Source organism: Podarcis tiliguerta (genome assembly GCF_965153285.1).
Source record: "Podarcis tiliguerta genome assembly, chromosome: 13".
Taxonomy (NCBI): Eukaryota; Metazoa; Chordata; class Lepidosauria; order Squamata; family Lacertidae; genus Podarcis; species Podarcis tiliguerta.
In genome coordinates, this window is record NC_139546.1 from 26,974,618 (window position 1) to 26,999,510 (window position 24,893).

General features: G+C 40.1%; 1 protein-coding gene across 33 annotated transcripts in view; it reads right to left on the bottom strand.

Annotated features, from left to right (window-relative positions):
- Window positions 1-24,893, bottom strand: part of MAPT (microtubule associated protein tau) — an 82,249-nt gene that overhangs the window by 13,639 nt on the left and 43,717 nt on the right. For 14 of the 33 annotated variants that reach the window (XM_083411014.1, XM_083410991.1, XM_083411015.1 and 11 more), the window contains 8 exons: window positions 22,650-22,736; window positions 19,086-19,148; window positions 10,042-10,097; window positions 7,991-8,188; window positions 6,639-6,765; window positions 5,346-5,399; window positions 4,330-4,595; window positions 576-668 (listed from right to left, as the gene is read on the bottom strand). In XM_083411014.1, coding sequence (XP_083267140.1) covers window positions 576-668; window positions 4,330-4,595; window positions 5,346-5,399; window positions 6,639-6,765; window positions 7,991-8,188; window positions 10,042-10,097; window positions 19,086-19,148; window positions 22,650-22,736 — 944 coding nt within the window. Of the gene's footprint in view, window positions 1-575; window positions 669-4,329; window positions 4,596-5,345; window positions 5,400-6,638; window positions 6,766-7,990; window positions 8,189-10,041; window positions 10,098-16,410; window positions 17,022-19,085; window positions 19,149-22,649; window positions 22,737-24,893 lie in introns of those variants that run through there. The other 19 variants (XM_083411003.1, XM_083411004.1, XM_083410989.1 and 16 more) reach the window with 9 other exon arrangements.

Sequence of the window (24,893 nt, forward strand, 5' to 3'; positions counted from 1 at the left end):
TGCTCCCAAAATCCGCACTAAAAATAATAACATTTCCCTGAAAACTCATATCATGGCAGCAAAATAAATTCTGCAAAGTAAGCCTAAGGGAAATGATTCATTATTTTATCTAATTTGCATATTTTATTTTGAGGGAACAAGGAACACGTGCTTCCTTGATGAAGAATTTTGATTTTTTTAAAAAAATGCTGATTATATGCGTCCATGAACACACCACACTTTTAATCAGCTTTCCATTTGCAATACACTCTGCACCTTCATTTTCCATCAACTATCTGAGCCAGAAAGGATAATTTCTGGGGTAATTTGAACACTATGTATTGAGAAGGCAGCCATTTAAATAATATTGCCTCCAATTCAATACCCAATTAGCTCAGTGCACATCCCCATACAGCTAACTCTGTTGGAGCGTTAATCAAGCCATATTTTCACTGGTAAGAGGTTAATTCACTACACATCATCAATAGCTATCTGACTGTGCAGACAGCATTGGTGTTTCAGGGTTAATGCAAAATTCATGCCACTTATAATAAGTTAGATTATTATAGTGCATTGAATGGTGTGAAGGTACTCACACTGCCTCCTCCTGGGGTATGTTTGATATTATCCTTTGATCCACACCTGGATTGGACATGGCTAAAGTTCAGCTTCTTATTAACCACCTGCACCTTTGATAGCCAGAAAAAGAATATGAGTGACAACCGCTGCCAGTAGAGATATCTTTTGCATTTTGTAGCAGTCATCTAAGACAAAGAAAGAAGCAAGGGACTTTCCCCTTGGGACAAATGCCAGTTCCTTGCTTTGAAGATGAAGCTTCAAATTTCAGCTTACACAGTGGCGAACGTCCTACAGTCAGGCCTGAAATAAGTACAGTGCTTAAAAGAACAAACAAAAACAAAACAAAATCATGACATAGGCTGCCCCATTTCTAACACAGAGATATTTGTCCCAGCACAGGACTGCAACAAAGTGTGTATATGAACAATATAAAGTAAAACAAAAGCAACTGTGTTTGCTTATTGGTTGGAGAGCCAGGGCAAATTACTGTTAAGGGTGGTATATAATAAATGCAGTTAATGGCTCTCTGTTCTGCTATGTCCACTGGCATGGTAAATGCTGCTAGGATAATCATATTCACCTCCTAGTCGTTGCTAGCACCACAGAATAACCATTATATTTGGAAGCACATCAAACTTTCACCAGACTTTAAAAAGGGTTGTCAATCTGAAAGCACCTGAACTCAACTGTTGATCTCTCTCTCTCCCCCTCCCTGAAAGCCTCATTCAGAACTGCAACGGAGTTTCCACACATCAAGGAATTTAGTACTTTCTGTGTGTTTATCTCCCATTATGTCCTGTCTACACTAGTGGGCATGGCATAGACATGTGGCTGGAGAAGCAAATATTTAACACAACAAGCCATTTTAAATAAATTCTAATACCATTTTTAAAAACTGTGCTTCAGTGCTTTTAAAATTTCAACAGTATTACATAATTACTGTAAAATAATAATGCTTAAAATTAGAACAAAAATATTTTAAAGTGAGCATGGGGGGAGTGACCAATAGTGATAAAATGGCACTCAATACAAATATTCAAATAACATGCATGTTTTATAAAACATTTTTTTAAAAAGTTGCATTAAAACCCATTTTAAGTTGAAGCACTATTATACTAATGTTTTTTTAAAAATAAATAAAGGAGAAACAGCACTAATTTAAAAAGAGATCCCCACCCATCAATGACACCTATCAAAAAGGTAATAATGAAGTGTACCAAAATACAGATGCAGACAGACAGGCCTGCCTAATACAACATTGCAAACATCAAAACCATACCTTAAAAAAATAATATGACAAGAATAATGCTAAAGTGATTTACACTTGCTGGATTTTCCATAGTCTGAGGAAAGAGGGTGGAAACACAAGAGTTACAAGATTTGATGACATTATGTTGCTCCTCTGTAAAAAGTAAGTGAAAAAAGCACACTCTAAAAACCTGATGCTGAGCACCCAGTCAAGTAATCTGGGTGATTTGTGGGTGGTGTTTACATTTGCAATAATGGTTACCACTCTATCTACATACTGTATTTCTTATTCACCCTTCACCATAAAGGCCCAGGGTAGGTTAAAACAACATTAAGATAAAGCCAAAAAAACCACCAACCCCTAACAGTCATACATTAATTAACAATTTCAAGGCAGGTCATAAAGACAAGCAAGCTATGACCAAAAAGCTAAGAACGTCCCTTAGCTACAGACAACTCATATTGTTTTGCAGATACAGAATATTTAGGTCTGACAATTGTTGCATCAGTACAGGGAATTGGACAAAACATAGATCCCTAAATTACCATGGGCTGCAGCAGCCTCATAATAATCTAACCCTTTAGTTTTGAGCAACCCTTCAAAGAATGACTATATATTGTAGTAGCGCTAGAAGGAGCCCACAACTAGATAGAAATTACTTATCAGCAACACAGTACTGCAGCAAACTGAAAACGTGGCTTCAGATTCTGCGCCCTTCTGTGGGCCTAATTCCATGTCACTTTACTTCCTTCCTTCCTCTCTGTAAACTCTCTATGCAAGAGAATGGAACTAGTGAGTCTGGCTATTGATAAAGAAGCCTTACAGTTTTGCTGAAAGATATTTGTCCTTTAGAGGAAGGGAGAATAATACAACTATCTTCCCCACATTAGCCCCCAACATGCCTTCATGTAGGAGAAGGGCCACAGCTTCATCTGCTTTGCATGCACAAGGTCCCCAGTTCAAACTCAGAAATCTCCAGGTACGGGCCTAATGGTGTCAGTTCCTAAGGTAAGGATTGCAGTCTCTTTCTCCCCAGTGCTTGGGGAGAGAAGTGAAGCAGCCAAGATTAGCACTCTGAATTGAGCAGGGAAATTTATTGGTGGCCAATGAAGTCATGTCTGAATTGGTGTAATGAGCTAAGTCCATCTTCCTCCAATCAGCAATCTGGCTGAATCAGCTGCACCTTCCAAATGCAAACCCACATATAATACATTGCAGGGACCCTAGAAGTTATCAGCAGTTAGGCTATCCTTGTCCAGATAAGGGCGTAGCTGAGCCACCCACCAAAGCTGATGGAAGGCATACATGGCACCAAGACCATTGATAATGCCTCTTTCTTACCTAGATGGAGGATAGTGTGTATAAAAACTAGCCTCCTGCACAAAGGTAACATTTAAATGCATTGCTCTGCTCACTTTTGCTTCTGGCCCTGATTATCACTGATATGTGGCCCAGAAAGGAATGTGATCCTCAAGCTAAAAAAGGTTCTTCACCCCTGTGCTGAAGGAAGATTATCTCTCAGCCCCCTGCACAAGCCTCTTCCAAAGACAGCAGGTGTTCTAGCAGTGAAAGTTGTCGACATAGATAAACCTAACTTAAGGATTTGCCAAGTGACATGTGTATACCATTTCTATTCTCCTTTCACATGTTGGCTGGGTACAGCACAGCTCTATCTAACCATGCACATAGCACTTTTCCTCACCACTGTGAGTCAGTGATTCTATGACATGGCTTTTAAATACGTGTCACCCCAGCTCTAATCTTGGTAAGAGTGTTCCATACATACTCCATTTACTCTATCTGCTCAGATTCCATGTGCTTTCTAACCCTTAGTTTGTACAAATGCACTTTGAGCACAGGGTGATCTGAAAGATGAAACTTCTTTTTGAACAGAGAGAGGGTGAGGTTAGAACCGGAAAGCAGAACTTTTGCAAGTAATGTAACATGGCATGGAGAAGATTGAGCCCATTCACTACTTTGTAGTACAGTGGTTCTCAAACTATAGAAAAGGCCCTCCAGGGAAGTGCAAGATATCTGGGACAGAAGACAGAATTCTAGAGAAGGAGAAGATAACACAGTAGGCGCTGCCATAGGCCTTTTATTCCCAGCAGCAGAAAATTAGTTTTGAAGCAACCGAAATTACAGTGCTGCCCACGGAAGTCTCAAAGTGGCAGCCGGGGCATTTTCAGAGTGCCTGGCCACAGGAGCTGCTCTCCATCCTGCCTCCTTCCCCAGTTGGCTAGTTTCAGGAGGAAGTTTGAAATGCTGTTTCAGTTTTCTTGTAATGCTACTGCTGAGTTTCTGCCCCATCAAAAGATCTTTATACAAAGTTGTGGGCTACACAGAGTCATCTGTGTGTAAAGATTCAGGGGACTCACATACTGAAGAGATGGCTGCCGCTGCAAGAGTCAGAATTCAATAGAAGTTGAGAAGGGGACGAACGGAAGGTAGGTAACTTCCCATCTAACTCCAAACTTGTATTTCATTTGCCCACACATAAAGACAAGGTGCATTGGATTTACCTTTCCACCCCCTGGCTGATGCTTCAAATTTTCAGTGGAACCAATCTTGGACTTTATATTCTTCAGGTCTGGCATGGGGACAGGGGCTGTCTGCAAGCGGCTCTTGACAGAAGAAGGGGATTTTGGCGGGGTGCGAACCACTGCCACCTTCTTGGGCTCCCTGTTTGGTGGAGTTGGCAGGGAGGGTGTGCGGGAGCGACTGCCAGGAGTTCCTGGAGATCCAGGGCTGCTGTAGCCACTCCTATCTCCAGACTTTACTGGTTCACCTGCAATTTGAAATGAAAGTGCAATATGTTAAGTAATCGTTTAGCCGTTGATTCAAAAGAACCTTCCACACTGTTCAATATGCACAAAGGAAATTAAATCCACCAGGGAAGTAGAGCAGCAATGGCTGCCAATTTTGTACTGGCCACATTTAAAGTTTTGTTGCTGACTTTTAAAGACCTAAACAACTTGGGATCTGGGTACCGGAAGAAACACCTTAAGCAGTATAGACCTGCCCAGTTGTTGAAATGCCAAAACAAGACTCTGCTGGCTGGGCCACAACCTGGAGAAATTCATATGGCAGCAAGCAGGGGGAGGATGTTTTCTGTTAGAGCACCTAGCTTATGGAATCATCTCCTCACTGAAATAAGGCAACTTTGGTGAGTTTTTAGCACCTTCTGAAAATACACTTGTTCATCCAGGTCTTTGCCACTGAAAACTGTTCAGCTACTGCAGTTGTTGCCGTTTTTACTGTATTTTAATATGCTGTTTTATTATATCGGCATCCTAGAATTTTAATGAAGAGTGATATAAAAATGTTTTAAATAATAATAATAAAACATATGCTATGTTGCATTTAGTACTGTTGCAACTTCCTTTCCAACGGAAAGATATTTTAAAATATGAATAAAACAACCTTTTACCTACCCCCCAAAAAGGTAATTTAAATAGCAAGGTTTTACAGAATTTATGGTCAATGCCAGCGGACAGGATTTGTTAGGAATGAAGAGGAAATAGTAAACTTTTTTTACCTCTCTCAGATTTTGCTGCTGTGTTAGGGGGCCTTCTTTGCTCCTTTTTGGCAGCTGAAATAACAAAAACAACTGCTCCGTGAAAAACAATGATAATCTTGCATCCTGGTTGCTAGGGGGGAAAGGAAGGGCAGACTACAGAGATTCCAATGACTATTAGAAAATGAAAGGGAAACAGGGAAAGTGCACTAAGGGAACAGGGAGCACAGGAGCAGGAGCTTAAGCCCTATTTTAACCCTACCTACAAGACTGGGTAAACCACTCATTGGGTGACTATGGGAAAACACATGTATCTGGGGGTGGTAGAAGCAGCACCAGACCAAGACCTAGGCTCAAGGCTTTCCAGCCGGTGCCACTATCAGCGTCTTGTTGCAATGAGGTAATCCATAATAATAATAATAATAATAATAATAATAATAATAATAATAATAATAATTTATTTATACCCCACCCATCTGGCTGGGTTTTCCCAGCCACTCTGGGTGGCTTCCAACAAAATATTAAAATACAATAGTCCGTCAAACATTAAAAGCTTCCCTAAACAGGGCTGCGTTCAGATGTCTTCTAAAAGTCTGGTAGTTGTTTTTCTCTCTGACATCTTGTGGGAGGGCGTTCCACAGGGTGGGTGCCACTACCGAGAAGGCCCTCTGCCTGGTTCCCTGTAACTTGGCTGATTCCCTATAACTTGGTGATTCTTTAAAAAGAAGACAAGCTGGTAGCAAGAAACCACCATCTTAGGTCCCTTTGTCATCATGTCAAGCATTGCATTGAGGGTGATACAAGATGGCAGCCACCTGCTATCCAATCATCCAGTGCTGAGTGAGACTTGGTTCTTAAGCAGCATTATGGTGGCACTCAGAGGCAGAAATGGACAGGTTGGCTGGTGCTCCCTGCCCTTTATAAAAGCTCATCTTATGATTTCGAGAAAAGGCTACTTCTCATGTTACTTTTATTAAAATTCCTGCCTTGAGGCCTGTGTCAAATGAACTTTCGCAGCGCTAGGCCACATCAACTTCATGCCACCTTCTTCAGGGGCTTTTCGGGTTCTTTTAAAAGGTTTGTCTGCATAGCCACAGTTCTTGGTCACATCTACTGCCAAGAAGAATATACTGAGGAAGGACTTGGACTTTCTCTTGATACACTACAAATAAAAGCAGAAACCCGACACCTTTGTATTTGAATGTGAGGGAGCTCAAGTAAACCACAGTTTGTTTGGAGTAATTTCCAGAAAGCAAAAAACCCAAACTGCTATGCAACACATGATCAACACACAAAAACCCCCTCTTCTCTTACCAAGGCTGGGTGGTGTCTTGGGGATGGTGGGAGTTTTGGCAGGGATCCGAGAAGCATTGGCTGGACTCTTCTGATTCTGTCCCATCCCAGGACGTGGAGTGGCTATCTTTGTTTTCATATCTGGACCCTGGTGACAGAAATGGAGAAAGGGCAGTATTTATTGACTGCTCATAGACTAAAAAAGCAGAGTAAATTGCTGTGGATTAGGGGGATTTCCTCTTTATTTACACATTTTCAACCTAAACCTGAGAAATGGACTCACAATGCCAATACAGGTTTCAAGACTTTACCATGTGCTTATTATATGTATTTTTATGAGGCTTGGCCTACAAAATGCTATTCTATTCCATTCTACCATTTTATCATTTGATTTCAGAACATAAATAATGAACAACTTATGTAAAGTAAAACTAATGGCTTGTCCAAATGCAAAGTTGATGATGCCTTATCCCTACTTAGCTCCTAAACATGCAGCTTTTAGAATAGATATCCACGGTAATAACAGTATTACATAATCCCTTTTCCACCCACATTAATTGAATGCACTTATTTCATGAGTCCTTTCTGTCGCATAAAAAATGTGATATCCACATGAAAACATGTGTGACTGTTGAATAAATCTTTCACTGTTACGTCACCACAGCTTGCAGGAGCAGGTGTGATAACATGCAAATACTGTGCCATCTGGAAAATCTGAGCAACAAGCAACATCAAATGTCTTACATATCCATTAACTAAATAAAGCTCAGTAATAAGCTGGCAATGTCCAGGGGAAAAAACATGAATATAAAAAACTAATAAGAATTTAAGTAGAATAAACAAAGTTGGCTAAAGGGAATTTATATTTGCACTTTTCATTTCTTCTCTAAATTGCAAAGTTTTATTGTTACCTACCCAGAGATCTGCAGATGTGGGGCAGTTTGTAGACTAAATAAATAACACTCCATCTGAGCACATTAATGCATCAAGCGGCGATTTATTTGACTTCATTTATGTGCAAATTAAACACAATATTAAGTGCATTGTGAAGCTGTTTGTTCAACTATTAGAAAGAAGTATTCTTCAACTTGGCTATAATCACTGGTCAATCCTAGCACAATCTCTTAAAATGGGAGAAAAAGGCAATAGATTGGGGTGGTAGTAGCTAGCCATAACCAAGTAAAGTATATTCATATCTTGGTGTCATTAGGAAACAGTCAGGTAAGTAAAAATTACAAAAAAACAACAACCACTTGCCTGCAATTTGCTGTAAATGCATGCCCAACCTAATGCAAGGAATCTAAGCAAATGGGAAAGAAATAGATTTACCCCAGCCCCTCACTCCACCAACTTCTTTTTACACCATTTCTTACCTTGCCCCTTTTCTCTTTTGTTCCTGTACTGGTTGGTCGGGATGCGATAGAAGAGATGCATTTAGGGATGGAAGTTGGTACTGAGGACTCAGCAGGGTTGGAGGGTTTTTTCAAAGGGATAGAACTAACAGAGGAGTTTCGTTTGGGAATAATGGAGGATCTACCTTCCAAGATTTTGACAGAGGAAGGTATGGATGTCTTAAAAACATGTGAACAAAATAAAATAAAACCAAAGATCAGCATGAGAAAAAAGTAAAAAAATAATCAAAATAAACTGAAAAAGTGTGGTGGTTAAAGTAAAGTCAGAATGAACAATGGCCTTAAGCATGTTAAAAGAAAGTCAAAACCTAACTGAAACTGGCTCTCTATCTCCTGCACTGCGCTGGCATTAAGAAGAATTTCAAAGCATCACATCATCTATCTCACCCTTAGAAGGATGGGGTACCAAAATCATAGGTTTTTGAAGAGTACATCATCAAAGGAGCATCTGAAAGTAAATATGCTCCCACATATTGCATTTATCAGTTCTGTGGCATTGGTTTCCACCATGACATCATCATAAAGAAGAATTCTGGGAGAGATGGTGACAGCTACATCCAGGAGTGGCTGGCAGGGCAGCACAGATCTGGCTGCCTTATTTTCTTGCCTTCCAAACATGACATGATGTTGCTGCTTATTGAGAGGGGGAGTAGGAAGACAACGAGAACAGGTGTAGGAGGAGTGTTTAACTGCTGCCACACCAGTACCTGCTGAGCTCTCAGTTGCCTTGCCCTCCCCCCCTCCCAGTAAGCCGCAGCAACACACTGTGTTTGAAAGCGGGGACTGCAATGCAGCCCCTCCTGAGCCAATCTGCCATCCACTACTGGCTCCATCAATCCCTTTGAGCTTGCAACATAACCTAGAAAAACCACAGGTTTTGCCATTTATTGTTTTACTCCCATGGGAATAGCGGATTAGTGTCTGAACAGGTTTCCATTAAATAAAAAGTTTGCTTCAGCCTCTTCAGTAGTAAGCCACTTCATTATTACTACTGAATGAGGAAGAAAGGTTTCTGAACTACAATGATCAACACACAAGCCAGGCTCTGTGGATGTATGGCCAGCAGACATTTTCTAGGCAATCTGTTTGAGAGCTAGGAAGGGGAGAGAGCAATTAAGTTCCAAAACTTAACCCAGAAACAGAGGCTTGGGAAAACAAGCCTTTAAAAAACTGGCAGAATAAAACTGTAGTCCTTCCAGTCACATGCCTTTTCCAGGCAAGTCTGTGGGCCTGTCAAAGCAATCCTTATTTTCAAGCTTCCTGTGCGTGCTCTAATCTATTTTGTGGCTTGCCTTATTTGCTCTTTAGGCAATTCAGTCTTTTCTTTTTGTGGTTCTGATTAATGAGGCAAACAATCCTTTCAAAGCTCGAGTTATAGGGCAAGGTATGACAACTGCTGATTTTGTACAGCAAAAAGGGGCTTTCATTCACTTTATTTTATTTTATTTTATTTTATATTTGTTTGTTTGTTTGTTTATATTTCTATCCCTCTCACCATTAGCCCTAAGTAGGTTACACTTTAAAAACTACACATAGAAATACACAATAAAATCAAGCTCACATTAAAACGTGTTTAAACTAGTGGGTAGGATTCTCCAAAGCCAGCACCACAGGGAGGAAGAGAGGTTCCACAAACAAGCTTAACACTGATTACCACACAGAAATGCTTCTCAGAGATACTCGGGCTTGAATGAAACTCTATGCAAAAGAAGATGTCAAGTTTTACAGCAGCAACTTCCTGTTCACACCTAGTTTAGTTACAAGGAAGAAAGTGGCTTCTCAAGCTTAAAATACAGATTTTAAAGGGATTCTAACTTAGAATGCACACTGGGCCTTGCAAAAAAAAAAAAAAAAAAGTGGTGTGGTGGGGGAGACAACGAACTGCATTTAAAGGTTTCTAGCAGAAAGCAAAATATTTACTCCATCAAAGATAAAGAAAAATGTTTTAAGGAAGAACCAAGAATGCAGAGAGGATGAACTGCATCCATGTTCATATATGCTTGTCAGCTTACCTTTGGTTTAGGCTCTTCAGTCCCAGTCTCATTTTTATCTTTGTTGTCCATTCGAGCTGATGAGAAAGGAGAATTACTGTTACATTTTGCTGCGTGGAGGGGTGGCAGTTCTAAAATACAGTGGTATCTCTGGTTACGTACTTAATTCATTCCGGAGGTCCGTTCTTAACCTGAAACTGTTCTTAACCTGAAGCACCACTTTAGCTAACGGGGCCTCCCGCTGCTGCTGCGCCGCCAGAGCACGATTTCTGTTCTCATCCTGAAGCAAAGTTCTTAACCCGAGGTACTATTTCTGGGTTAGCGGAGTCTGTAACCTGAAGTGTATGTAACCTGAAGCGTAGGTAACCCAAGGTACCACTGTAGCTTCTAGAGAAGGTAAGCCACTCAGATTGTAACTGTAGCATGCAACTCTCCTCTGCCCTTGCATAAACAGTAGTAGGAAAGCTTCATTCCTTATAGAACCATATTTCTGATTTATAAATTTGCTCTCACTCTTTCAGGCTAAGCTTTAATGCAACAAGCAAGCATGTTGTGCCTCACACCATCTGGGAAAGCAAAATAAAATAAATAAGTATTGCCAGCTGTATTGGGAATGAAAAAATAATAAGAGTTCCCAACTGATTGGTACCACTTTTGGAAGCTGTTCCAAGTGTTTTGTGTGAAGCTCTGTTTGCAGTGTGATGTCAGGAACTGGCAACAGCACTGGGGCCTTTAACCACTGAAGTAACAGATCACTTTTAATAACCCCATAGACTTCTAAATACAAGTAGTCCAATAACTTCTGCCTGTCTACATTAAACTATCTGAAAAAAGCAGCAAACCAGTTAAAGCTGAACCATTTAGTTGGTTCCAGTAGTTTCCACACTCCCTATAATGGAACACCCAAGTTTAACAAAACACTTACTTGGGACAAAAAGTATGATTCTGTGTCAAAAGTATTCATGCTCCTTTCTAACAGAATGTTGCTTTGCCTGCTTTGGATCAAGTCATACAAAACTCTAAATCAATGTTTATCATTTTGATAGGGGATAAAGAAGCTACTAATTAGTTCCAAACAATACAACCTAGCTAATGGAAAAATCAGCTTAAAACGAAAAGTGTACGCCTTGCTTTCAGCTCACTCTAAGTATAGGGTTCAGTTATAGGCCATAAAGGGCAACATGTAAATTTAGTGAAAGGGTTAAGTTCAGTCCAAGTTAAAAGCTAAAATTTCAGCTTTCAGTTCAGTTAAAATCAGTTTAAAATAGTTCAACAGGGGGGGCGGGACCTTAGGCTTTTAGCTTTAAATTCAGTTTTTATAACACTTACACTCTAATTTTGAATGCTAAATAGATTTTTGCTGGAGGAGATTCTTGAGAGTCCCATGGACTGCAAGAAGATCAAATGCATCCATTCTTAAGGAAATTAGCCCTGAGTGCTCACTGGAAGGACAGATCGTGAAGCTGAGGCTCCAATACTTTGGCCACCTCATGAGAAGAGAAGACTCCCTGGAAAAGACCCTGATGTTGGGAAAGATGGAGGGCACAAGAAGAAGGGGACGACAGAGGACGAGATGGTTGGACAGTGTTCTCGAAGCTACAAACATGAGTCTGACCAAACTGCGGGAGGCAGTGGAAGACAGAAGTGCCTGGCGTGCTCTGGTCCATGGGGTCACGAAGAGTCGGACACAACTAAATGACTAAACAACAACAACAAATAGATTTTAAGTTAAAACTTAAAACATTAGGGTATTTTTAAAACCCCAATTCAAGCCCAGTAAAGGCCTGGTTTGAGCTTATTAAGCATAGCATGTAAACTAAGGGGTAAGGGTTGAACCTTGGGCAAGTTGAAAGCTCAGTTTTTTTGTTCAGTTTCAAAATCAGTTAAAATCATTCAGATTTAAAGCACTTTCATTCCCGGAGGAGTTTCAACTGCCCACATCACATATCCCTCAATATCACTACCCAGGGTGCTAAACTGACATAAATTTCCCTTTCAGATTTTTAGTCATTGGAATTTATTCCAACCCAAGGAGTCTTACCTCCTTGCAGGCCCATGCAGAACTTGTCTGCGGCCTGGGGCGGGAGTCTTGTTAGAATAAAGTTATAAGCTCAAACAAAAAAGCGGTCAGTCCCTGGTGGGGCCCATCAGTCACCTTAGGCCAGCAAGGCCTGGGGCTAGTGTACCTGACCTCCCGCACCCCCTCCCCACCCCTTGCAGGAGCCTGCCTCCTTGTGTTTTTCCAACAATGACTTCCTGATCTAATTGGCTGCTGGAGAAGTTGGGGGAAGATAGACAGACAATAAGCTTCAGGCAACCTAGAGAGAAAGAATCTGTTTTAGAAGCACAAAAGGAGCCCCATCTGGTGAAGATTCTAAGTCCCAGTGACCAAGTGTCAAGGTAACATACAAGTTAGGCATTTGTACAAGTTCAAAACAGAGCAAGTCAGTCAAGCCTCACTATGCTCCACCTCTTCTTTGATTTAAAATTCAAACAACACAAAGCATTCAGGTAGGAAGCCAGCAGGGGTGTTGGGTCTGTTTAGAACACTGTACAGAATGCAACATAAACAACTAATGGCTGCCTAGATAGAAATCATGGGTGTTTACTCAGTGCAGGGAGCTCTTGACCCTCAGGGAACAAGCTCATCCCCTTGTGGCCAAGGAATCTTCTTTTTAAAAAATCTAACTTGTCCATAAGATGTAGTGTGAGGACACTGTGTACTTAGAATTTCAAAAAGACTTTGCTAAAGTAACTCACCAAAGACTCCTGATTAAAGGTAGTGGTCATGGAATAAGAGGAGAGACTCTCTTGTGGATTAGTAATTAGCAATGAAAAGCCCTTTAGAAAAGGGCTACCAAAATTATCATGGGACCAGAACAACTCCTGCTGCATTTGAGGTTTATTCATACAATAATCTAGGGCCATCCAATAAAGCTGAGCAGCAGAAATCTGTTCCAATATGATAATTGTCAACCTCATATTATTCACTGAGGAAAAAGTTGCAGAAGCAAGGCAACAAAGAGGCTGCTGGCAGGAAGTAGCTTCACACACAAATTTTTTTTGTTTTTTAAATAGCAAAATCTGAACACATATATCGAAAATGGGGCTGATACACCCACATTCAGCCAACAGAATCGGCTAAAGGAGAAGAGAGGCTGAAATGTTTGCCTGCAAATCAGCCTGAGAAAGATGGATTGATTGCAACCAACATTCTGTTCACCCCTGCCCTACAGGAAACTGAGGGAATGCAAAGATTATAATCCTTGACTAGTATATCATGGGCACATAAAGACTGGTACTATACTCTGCTGCTGAATTGCACACATTGTTTTTGTTCTGTTACGAGAAAGTTGATATCTTTTGCTGTGTATCTATGTCACTCTGGGTTGCCTTGGGCAATATAAAGCAAATAAATAAATAAATAAATAAATAAATAAATATATAAATATGCTCACTGATGATTACATTTCCCATATTTGCATGGACATCTGCATGACCCTTTTCTGAACAAACGAAGCCTTATAACGAAAGATTCTAGGTACAGCCTATAATCATGCTACCCATCTTTCCTGGTTCTTGATAGAATTTTGTAGACAATTGTCCTTTGCTGCCAGAACACAATAAATTGCAGGGTGAATATGAGGGCCCACTTCTCAGCTACCCCAAGCTGAAGTGATAAGCTTGATGCAAAAGAATTCCATAAGGCCATGAGTCACTGAGTTTCTTTCAAAGAGCAGCTTGTCATAGAATGACTTGATGTTAGAATCACCAATGCTGAGTCCAGGCGGAATGAGCTCCCATTGCTTTGTCCCAGCTCCTGCTAATCTAGCAGTTCAAAAGCATACCAGCACGAGTAAATAAATAGGTACTGCTGAGGCAGGAAGATAAATGGCATTGCTGTGTGCTCTGGTTTCCATCATGGTGTCCCGTTGCGCCAGAAGCAGTTTAGCCATGCTGGCCACATGACCTAGACAAACGGCGGATGCCTCGGCCTGAAAGCAGAGATGAGCACCACACGCCATAGTCAAATTTGACTGGACTTAACCATCCAAGGATCCTTTACCTAACCTTATACCTACATATCTTTTTCTTTTCCAGAGGCTTCCTTTTCAATGGCTTAGCAGTGACAGGTTCTTCATTCTAGCAGACTCTGACAGTTAATTGTAGCCAGCACCTCCCTCTTTCCTACAAACTGAAGCTTCTGGAGTTATGAACCTTGTCATCTGATCAGCCTATGGAAAGCATTTTCACACATTCATCAACTGCTCAGGTTTGGACAGAATATTTAAGTATCGTTTGGATTGTTCTGGGCCTTGGGTCTCTTCTTCTTGTGCTTTGGTTCTACTGATTTTCTCCCCTTTCAGTTCTAATGCTCTCTTTGCAGCTGACAGAAAGGCCATCTCCTCTAACACAGCCAGATGTTTCAATGCCAAGGAAGCTCACGGTTAAGTTCTTTGAGCTAAGATTCCTTCAGAGAAACTGAAAGACAGCCCAGCAAACTGTTAGTGGATGTAGCACAGGCTTTCTCCCATATGAGTGCTTTGAGCTGATTTACAAAGTCTATCCAAGATCTCTTTGCACAATTTGGGCAGTTCTGGCAAGATTCAACAGCATGCCCCGCTCTAGGGAATATTAGACAATGGCCATGCTCAACTGACAATAGGATCTTTCTTCCAAAGATGGTGCATTAACAACCCCCATGAGCCATTTATGACTAGCAGTGTTCACTGGAACCCATATAATAATATAATAATAATTTATTATTTATACTCCACCTATCTGGCTAGGTTTCCCCAACCCATGAAGATCAGGTTACCCTTCCAAAAGGGATTTCAACATTCCAATTTACTCTACTACAAATTCTGAAAAGCTGGAGGGAAAAAAAGAAATACCAGTGCTAATTGTTTCACCTGCTTGCCTGCTGTGCAAGATGCAAAAATATTAAGTCTTTCAAACAGAGGAGGAAGACTCATGCCTCCTTATTGCAGAAGTTCCAAAAGGTCCCAACTGTGATGTCAATATCTGTTATTTAGGAAACTCTTTGGTTCCCCCCCAACCCCCCCATATGAAACTATGAAGAGACAATGTAGAAAGGGATGTTCTTAAAGAAGATACATACATGTATTTTCTATTCACATAGTTCCTCAAAAAAAAAGGAATAGCTTGAGATACCTAAAATCATGCAAAATTTCATACAGCAAATTGATTTTTTTTTTAGTTAATGCAAATGTATTTGTAAAGGAAGTAGCCCACCTTTATTATGGAAGGACCACTGTTAAGCATTTTCTCCTGCCTATAGGTCATACCATCTATCACCTTTAGCTTACACCCCATACAAAGGGTAGCCAACATGATCACCCTCAGCTGTTGTGGATAACAATGCCCATTAGTCTCAGCCAGTGTGATCAATAGTCAGGGATGCTGAGAGTTGTAGTCCACAACATCTTGAGGACACCACATTGGCTACCCCTACCCTACTTTATTTCTCTTGGATGCAGGTGAGCAAAAAAATAAATAAGACAAAAACCCTTACACCCTTTGGAAGTTTTTACACATGAGGCTTGATTGTACGTTTACATGTGCACTGTGCAGCATTTGTGCCATGTGTAAGTGTAGTTAATGGATGGGTAGAATACAGAATGGAAAGGGAGAGAAAATTATAGCCAGTGTATGTTTCACATTAGCATTAAACAGATTTAAGCCAATGCCAGCATAAGTGAAACATTCTTTGTTTAATACACACCACAGTGATCTCTGACAGCTATTAGATAAGCTAGAATGGGAATGCATGATGAGAATCAGAGACTTGAAAGAATGAGACACAGTTTATATAACAAGTTTCTGATCAAGGCCAAGATTGGTTAGCTCCATTCTTGCTTTACCTGTATCTTATCTCAGTGTTGGCAAAACTTGGGTCTTCAGCTGTTTTGGGACTACAACTCCCATCATCCCTAGCTAACAGGACCAGTGGTCAGGGATGATGGGCGTTGTAGTCCCAAAACAGCTGGAGGGTCAAGTTTGGCCATCACTGTCTGATCTAATTGGTTATAAGACCTGCCAGTGGAGGATCTCAGATGAAGTGAAAAGAGCTAAAATTCCACAAAATATAAATTGGGGTGGCGATTGGTGAGAAGAAGCAGCAGCATCCATGCAGGATAAGCATGCAGCCATTGTATTAATGGATTGTACTCACACCCCAAGTCCAAATGAAGCAGACAGCCATGGATGTAGAGCAGTGCCACACAAACATTTTTGTTTCCTGTCAACTTATCAGGGAAACTGCTGAAGCAGCAGGATTCAGGGAGAGATGTGCAAAATCATTTGTGGTTTTAGCAGCCTTGCTTTCTTTAAGCAGGACAACTGAGCAACACACGCACATGCACACACCTTTCAGAAGTGGCAATCGACTGCTTTGTTTCTCTGGTATACAATAGGCAGCTTTTTTTCCAGAAGCCTTTTGCAGTTCTGAGGCCTGCACAGTTTCCAATGTCTCCCCTTCCAGGGAGATGCTCTCCCCTGAAAGCTTGCCTACTTCTAGTACACATTCCAAAGTTTTGCTCTCCTTCGGGACATTAGCTTCAACCTCAACTTGGTAAATATGCTCAGAGGGGTCCAATTCTGCAACCATGGCACACCTTTCATCTTCTGATACGAATGGCCTTCTCTCATCCAGACTATCCTGCTGAGTTGTTTCATCAGTGTCTCTGTCTTCAACCTTTATCTGTCCAAATGCAACTTCTTTCAAATCACCTCTGAAGTAGAGTGATCCATCAGCTGTTGGGAAATATGCTGTGTGAGCAATTCCCACCGGCTTGCTTATCGAAATCAGCAGGGAATCTCTCAAAAGTCCCATCCCTTCCATCATTTTTAGGCTGGCTGGTCCCAATCCTGTACCAACTTTTTTAGGTACTGATGTTGTAGGCACGCCAATAACCACTTTCTCAATAAGATCCTACAACTGATTATGAATTCTGAAGACAGCCTTCTCCTGGCTTCTTTCAGCTGTGTGGAACTCCATGTATCCATCTGGCATCTTTAGCAAAGTGGCTACATAAAAGGGTTCCACACAATCTGCTTGTTGGGCTTTATCTCTCTGTGCAGTTTCAATTTCATTGCCTAGTGATGCAGAGATTCTCTCCCCCCCCCCCCCAATCTCTAGCCCATGATCTCCCACAAAGGGAGTAAATTCTAGGAAATGTGAGGGTAGCTATAATATGCCTTGGATGATTTCATAGGTGCTCAGATAAACAAGCTATTTTGGATTTTGAGTGATTTCATTCTTAACCCATTTGCAATGTGTTCCTAAATTCTAGGTTCCACTCTACTCAGCAATACTGAGGTATGCAGTTCTATTAAAGTATACAAGAAGGGCATTAAGCACAGTAAGAAGTTAGCATGTTTATATCAATACAAAGCCATTTTTGGAACACTACTAAATTAATTATAAATATTTGAGAGAATATCATTAAAAGAGCAAAACTGAATACCACAGCACCATTTGCTATAGTCAACTCTACTTTGGTTAGCCTAAAAGTAGTCCTCAGAACTCCTAATCTGTTTGAGATCACAATATTGTACTTCTCAAATGTGAGTTACAATAATGAAACACAAACACAAGCATTTAACTTATAAAATCTATCAAATATTGCAAAATAATAGAGGCTGATACTGGATGTATAAAAAAATACACCTCTATTATCAAAACGGCTCTACGAGACATACACATATTTCTTTTCATTTTCAAGAGTTACTTCAACCAGTTTGTTGAAGTAATTCAAAAATTAGATCTGTAGGTTAATTACCTGAAAACTTTCATTTTCATAACATCTATCATTATTCTGTAATCTTATTCACTCATGGCCTTTATCACTATAGTACTAAATGTATTTCTGTTATTTTGGGTTATAAAAGGCATGCTAAAAAAAAAAAAAAGTTCACAGTTTTAGGGCCACAATGGCAGCGTTCCACCACACTCAATCACCACCATCCACCTCCCTTTCCTGTACTTTTACTAGTTCTCTACTATCTTTTTTGAGGCATGTTGCTAAAATTCTAAAACAGTAGTGAAGGTGAATGGCCTCCACAATAAACAATGGTTTAACAATGATTTGTTCTATGCATTAGCCTCAAGCTAATGACTCCCCCTTCCCCTCCAGTTTGGCTGTAAGGAGGAGACAGGGAGCTTTGACTTTTGATTTCAATTAACCACAGTCGAACACTGCATCCCAAACCTTAACCGTATTTTATCTTAACTTTAATTAGTTGAAAAAAGCCAGCATCACAGACTATTGTTTGAAGTATGCTGGTTTCAACTGAACAGAATTAACAAACCACAATTTGTCTTGATTTGAACATACAGTGGTACCTCTGGTTACGTACTTAATTCGTTCTGGAGGTCCGTTCTTCACCTGAAACTGTTCTTAACCTGAAGCACCACTTTAGCTAATGGGGCCTCCCGATGCTGCTGCCGCGGCACCGCTGCACAATTTCTGTTCTCATCCTGAAGCAAAGTTCTTAACCCGAGGTACTATTTCTGGGTTAGCAGAGTCTGTAACCTGAAGCATATGTAACCCAAGGTACCACCGTATTGCTTAACTGCAGTCAGTTCAAATGGACAGATTTTTTTTTAAACTCTTCCTAACCATGCCAGAGGAGTGTGAAAACCCAAGACTTGCTGTGGTTCATTTCACTAATGAAAAACAATGGTTTATGGTAATTCCCAAACAAGACCAATCACTGATTTAATAAGGGGTATTGCAGTATTGTCTGTACTGTACTAAGTTCCATTAATTTCCTTAATAAAACAGTGCAGCACAAAAGATGATGGAAGTATAAGGATTCCAAGATGCTTTCCTTCATGGTAACAGCAATTGCAGAACCCAGCAAAAATGAAAATAGGGGATTCAACCATAAAAATAAAAGCAGGATTGCTAATATTTGTGGGCTATAAAAAAGGACGCAACACACCAAATATTATTTCTATCTGATTGTAACTTCCATCCCGACCCAGCAGTCCAGAGCTTAGCATTTTAAGTTCTGCAGAGCAACAATACTGTACTTACCTTGAGCATCTCCCGCAGCATGGTCTTCAAGGCTAGAAGAAGAGCCTAAGTCTGCTTCCTCAGCTACATTTTTCAAGTCGAGGATGGGAAAATGGTTTCAACATTAAAAATGGTACAAGACAAATGCCTCTAACCTTCTTACCAGTTTTACTTAATTTTTTTTTAATATCAGAGGAATAAAATATATTGAACCTGAATGGCAGCACATTTAAATGAAAATGGGATGAAATGGATAGAAACATCCCCTCTCAAACAAATCAGCACTGATCTACTCTTGAGCTATATTCAGCAGTGAATTGCCGTATTTTTTGCTCTACATGACTCACTTTTTCCCTCCTAAAAAGTAAGGGGAAATGTGTGCGCGTCTTATGGAGCGAATGCAGGCTGAGCAGCTATCCCAGAAGCCAGAACAGCAAGAGGGATTGCTGCTTTTACTGCACAGCGATCCCTCTTGCTGTTCTGGCTTCTGAGTTTCAGAATAATTTTTTTCTTGTTTTCCTCGTCCAAAAACTAGGTGCGTCTTGTGGTCTGGTGCGTCTTATAGAGCGAAAAATATGGTATGAACAGAGCTTGGAGAAGGATGTATTAAAATTGACAGCTTTTATAAAATAGAATCTTACTAAAAAAAATAAACAAATAAATAAAATAAAATAAATCTGACCATATATATTGCAATGAATTTATTTTGAAGTGTCTCAAAAGTGAGAGTATCCTTCCCTACAAAATGGTTAACAGCCTGATACTATGCAGACCTAGGTTTGGCTATACTCATTTAGAACAATGGGAGCAAGCATATCTAGTAGGTACAAGCAGCTTCTTTATTTTTTCCCTTCAACCTCAGATTTAGTGCATGCCTTCACAAAGTCATAGAGCAAAGTGTAGCACACCTATTTAACTGGTCAATCCCCCCACCCCCATATTCCCTTGGGGGGGGGGGACTCTTGAAGTCCCAAGTCCCTGCTTCCTCCATAAGGTATGATTAAGATTGATCTGCCCATTTATCTTGGTTTTTAATGGAACACATTTTACAAGGCTCAGTTATTTGTTTCATAACTTGAGGACTGTCTCCAGGGGCTGTTTTTTACAATATTGTTATGAGCTTGAACTGCCTTGATTATTTTTATTGAGTCTATCATTATTGCTGCTGCCTACAGTGTCACTTGATGGGGTTAGGGATTTGTCAAATGAACATTAATCTTCCCTAGTCACTGGGGATATTTTCCTTAATGGTCTGAAAATCTCTCTCCTCCCAACCAGCCTGTGGAATATGACACAAATCAGAGCTAGCAGGAAGAGCAGAGAAACTGTTTATACTGGGTCTGAATTTAGAGAGAATGCAAATAGTTAAATTTAAATCATCAAATGGGGAGAAATTAAAGGGATTTATAGGGGCATAAGTAGTTGTTCTTTTTAGAAAACTGATGAAGGATCACTGCTTTTCCTGTTGTAGCAGTCAACTGCTTCCAGGCCACTTCTATATTTGTAAATGGAAAGAAAAGTTGTTTGCTTGTAACTAATGTTTAAGTGGTCTTCTGTGCAATCAGAACATACGGATTTTGCATCTGCACAAAGCAACATCTCAAAAATGTCTAGAGTTTTAGAAATTCAGGAGCTCACACTGGCTTTCTCCCCTTGAGTGGGCAGACCCTGCATGATGCTTATGCCTCAAGGGACAAGCAAGTGCTATCCCACTCATGAAGTAATTTGACTTTTTATTCGTGGGCTCCACACAGTCACATATATGGAGATTACCAAGATGACCTACCCGAAGGTGGATGGAGGCAGCTCAATTGAACCAGTTATGTAGGCTGACTCTCCTAAGGGTTGTATTTGCCCTGGCCCTGATATAGCTAGCATGGTCTGTGATAAAAGTTGATGAAGTAGATCAGGTAGCTGATTGGCAGAGCTCTGGCAAAGGTGTAGCCTATGAAAGTGCTGCTGAATTGTGACTTGTCCCTTCAATAGGGGAGTGCAAACGGGCCAAGGTATCAGCATGAAAGAGAGATAAAAAACCACATCTCCTAAACTGGCAAGTCAATTCAACAGTGTATGTTGGCCAAAAATAAATATATTGAGAAAAAATAGGCATGCCCTTTCAAAGACTTTGTTAGCATATGAAAGTCCAAACAGAAAGCCAAAGTATTTTTTCCAGATATAGATATAGGAGGGTGGAACAAAAAGCAGCTTCATGATCATCTTTAGACCACTTGTTGATATCAAAGGCCTATAAAAGCACACTGTCAGATGAGGCATTTAGATGAGAGGCTCCTTTCCTGCATGCTTACCTAGTGTGCATAAAACCAACAGAGCACAAAACTACTTTGCGTATCTCACCTAGTTAATGCCAGCCCTAGGGTAGGGTGAATCAGGAGAAAACCTGGAACTTAGCTGCCACTGAACAAAGGAAAGGAATGATAATGTGTACAAAGAAGTGGTTGTATCCAACTAAATTTTACTCTTAGATGGCCCACTGGGTAGTACTCAATGTTAGTCCTACTCAGAGTTGATTCACTGGAGGTCTTTAAGCAGAGGCTTGACAACCATATGTCAGGAGTGCTCTGATGGTGCTTCCTGCTTGGCAGGGGGTTGGACTCGATGGCCCTTGAGGTCTCTTCCAACTCTACGATTCTATGATTCTATGATTCTATGATTTCAATGGGTCTATTTTGAGTAGGACTTAGGTCTATTAATTTCAATGGGCTGCATTCAACTAAGTCAGTCATGTCCATTAGTTTCTATGGGTCTACTCTGACACTGAATGTAACCACAAAACTGAACTACTGTCTGGATTAATTCTGAGAGAAAAGTAAGGAAAAAACCCTCCCAAAATCTCAAAAGGATAATATGTTCTATGATGCTGTTCAGGCAACAACCAAAAAACAACAACAACTGGACAGGAACTTGCCTGTCTTCTGAGAGTCATTCATAGCTTAAGATCCACTCATTTAAGAAAAGAGAGCAAGGGCCAGCTCCTGCTTTCTGAAGCACTATTTTATTTTATTTTTTGAGATGTTGCTCCCTACAGGTACACAACCCACTTGTGTGATTGCAAAGAAGAACAAACATTACAGACACATTGTAAGTATACTGTGTTCTCTTGTTTCAGAAATGAAACTCTGTAGTCCTGTCCTGTACTTTTTCTCACTTAGGGAAGCAGGGAATGCATAACAGCAAATGGTATGGAGGAACCTGCTGTAGCAGTGGTGCTCAAATTAAGCAAGTGTGCACCTGATCATTTGGAGCCTCATGTAAACTGACTCAGAGCTTTATAAAGTAAGAGGGGGATGTAACTATGATACATACATATACACAAACAGAATACATAAATTTTGCATCAGTTATAAATGGTGCACACATGTATAAATATTGAGATCTCCCCTTAAAACACAGCAAAAGATGTCTTCTCACATGGATCTTTAATAGTTTAATTTGTAGGGGTGTGTGCTATTAATAACTAATGCAAAGCACATATATACTAAACATACCAGGAAGGAATTTGGTCATGTGTGAAGAGGCCCTATTTGAATCTATTCTTCATACCATTTTCTTCCTAAGAGGCCTCACCTGTATTTCCTTCAGGTATCTCTGCATGCTGGCGAGTTGCATTTCGATTCTCATGCACTCTCTCCTCCACTAATGGAGCAGTAGCATCTGAATCAAAAAGGCAAAATGAAGCAACTGTCACTTTAAAAGCACTGATAAACAAAATTCTTCAGATACTAGCTACTTGAAGAAAATGAAGTAACAGCCTGCTGTAAAAGATGGCAACTCAAAGGCAGTCATGTACCATGTTTTCTTCAGATGAGATGAGGATGGGGTTTGCATCCAGAAGCAATAGCCAATTTAACCTAAAAGGTTTGGGATATAAATCTGCATACTAATTATTGCTCAAAGCCACACAAACTGCAAGCTTGAAAAGGAATTTGAACCCGAAGCTCACATCCAAGACCCTTGTTCAATTCATTCCACCTCCTTGAAGATAAAATGTGTAGTTCTCCTCACCCCCATGTTTACTTGTCAGCTCATGGAGTCATCCAGAGGTTTGTAGGTGGCAGACTTTCATGGAGTCATTTTTGCTTCTTCTTGATCAAGGGGATACCTAAACTGAGCCCTGGCACATGTGACATAGGTTTGTGTTTATGGGTGATCAAAATAGGAAAGTGGCCATACAAAGAACAGAGGGTTCACCACTAAGTCTGATGGCAAAAATATTAAACATGACACCAGAAACTTCCCAAGCATGTGCAGTGTCTGTTTTCTTGGGTAGGTCAGTGGTGTTAAAGGCCTTGACTTACCACTCATGGCAAGTTACAGAGTATACAATTTATGCTCCGCTACCAACTCCTTAACCCACGTTTTTCACTCAAGCAAAGCAAGAGACAGAACATAGACAGGACAAACAATGAGACAGACAATGGGAGTACAATGGGAGATTATTATTTTTTTACTTTTACCTCCAGTTTTTTCTGAGAGAAGAGATCTAGGGACAGCAAAGTTGACTTGACTGGCTTATTTACTAAATTTATATCCTGCCCTTGCTCCCAAAGAAGCCCAGAGTAACAAGTGATAAACTATTATTATGTTAGCTATTTTGGCCCTTTTCAAAGGACTGGCACATAGATCCACTGTCCTTCTTCAGCTAAAGATCTTCAGAGTGAATAATTTTTATAAGATCTTTTCCCTTTTTTGTTGATTTCCCTAACGATACTGATGCCAGGAGCTCAAAATGTCTGATATCCTTCAAAATATTTCTGTTTGATGATGTTCTAAGGATATGTTACAAATAAATTTGCTTCACTTTTGTGTATTGTTCAATCTATTGATATTTGTTGCCAAAATTGTGTGCATTTGGTTGTCACCGAAAGAACATTTAGAAAATTGCTTACCTTATGGATTTAATGATTCTTCAAGATGCCCAATCTAAAAGATTCTACTTGCCAGGTTTCACAGATTACAGTGTTACCAAAAAATAATATCTAATGGAACAAGTAGTTATAAGTGTAGAAAACTTTTGATATCTGAATCTTCAAGAGCATTTCCAGCCCAATAGAGAAAAATTATTTAATTCTCCCTCTCTCCCAGAAAAAATGCCACCAAGTTTCATTTCAATATTTTTGAAATGTAGCTTTAACTATACCAATAAGGACATGCATACACTACAGGTTACCTTGAGTCATTCTGGCCAAGAACTGACTCGCATTATTTTCATGGCTTTCCCCCTCTATCAACTTTTGTCACCTACATTTTGCCTACTCCCAAATCAGGTTGAGTAACTCGGCCATCCTCACCTAAGACTTTCCCATTGCACTGGATTCAGGTCAATCTTATGCTACAAATGTGCTCAGTTTAGACGAGGAACAGAAGAGAGAACAATAACTTCACTCAAGGGTGCAATTTTACATGCATTTCGATAAGATAAAGGGCTTAACAGGCCAATGTGGCACAATTAGAGGGAGAGAAATTGGGATTCTGTCACATGACTAACTTTTAAATTATAGTGTGGAAATTTATCCCACTTCAAACAGAATATTCTCTTAACCATGCAAGTAGGTTTTAAACTACCCATCTACTCACCTGTGTTGCGCAAGAATGATTTCTGGGTTATAATGTATTAATGAACAATATTTCTTTCAGTTCTTAAATGACTAGCACATCATCAGTTTGTTTGCAGTATGTAAGACAGCAGTCTAGTTAAGCTTACATACAATACAAATCCCTATTATGCTTAGAAATTTACAGTGTATATGCTGTAGGAAGACCAGAGTTCGTGAAATCAAGTTCAGTTTGGCAGTGACTGTAGTTTAGATA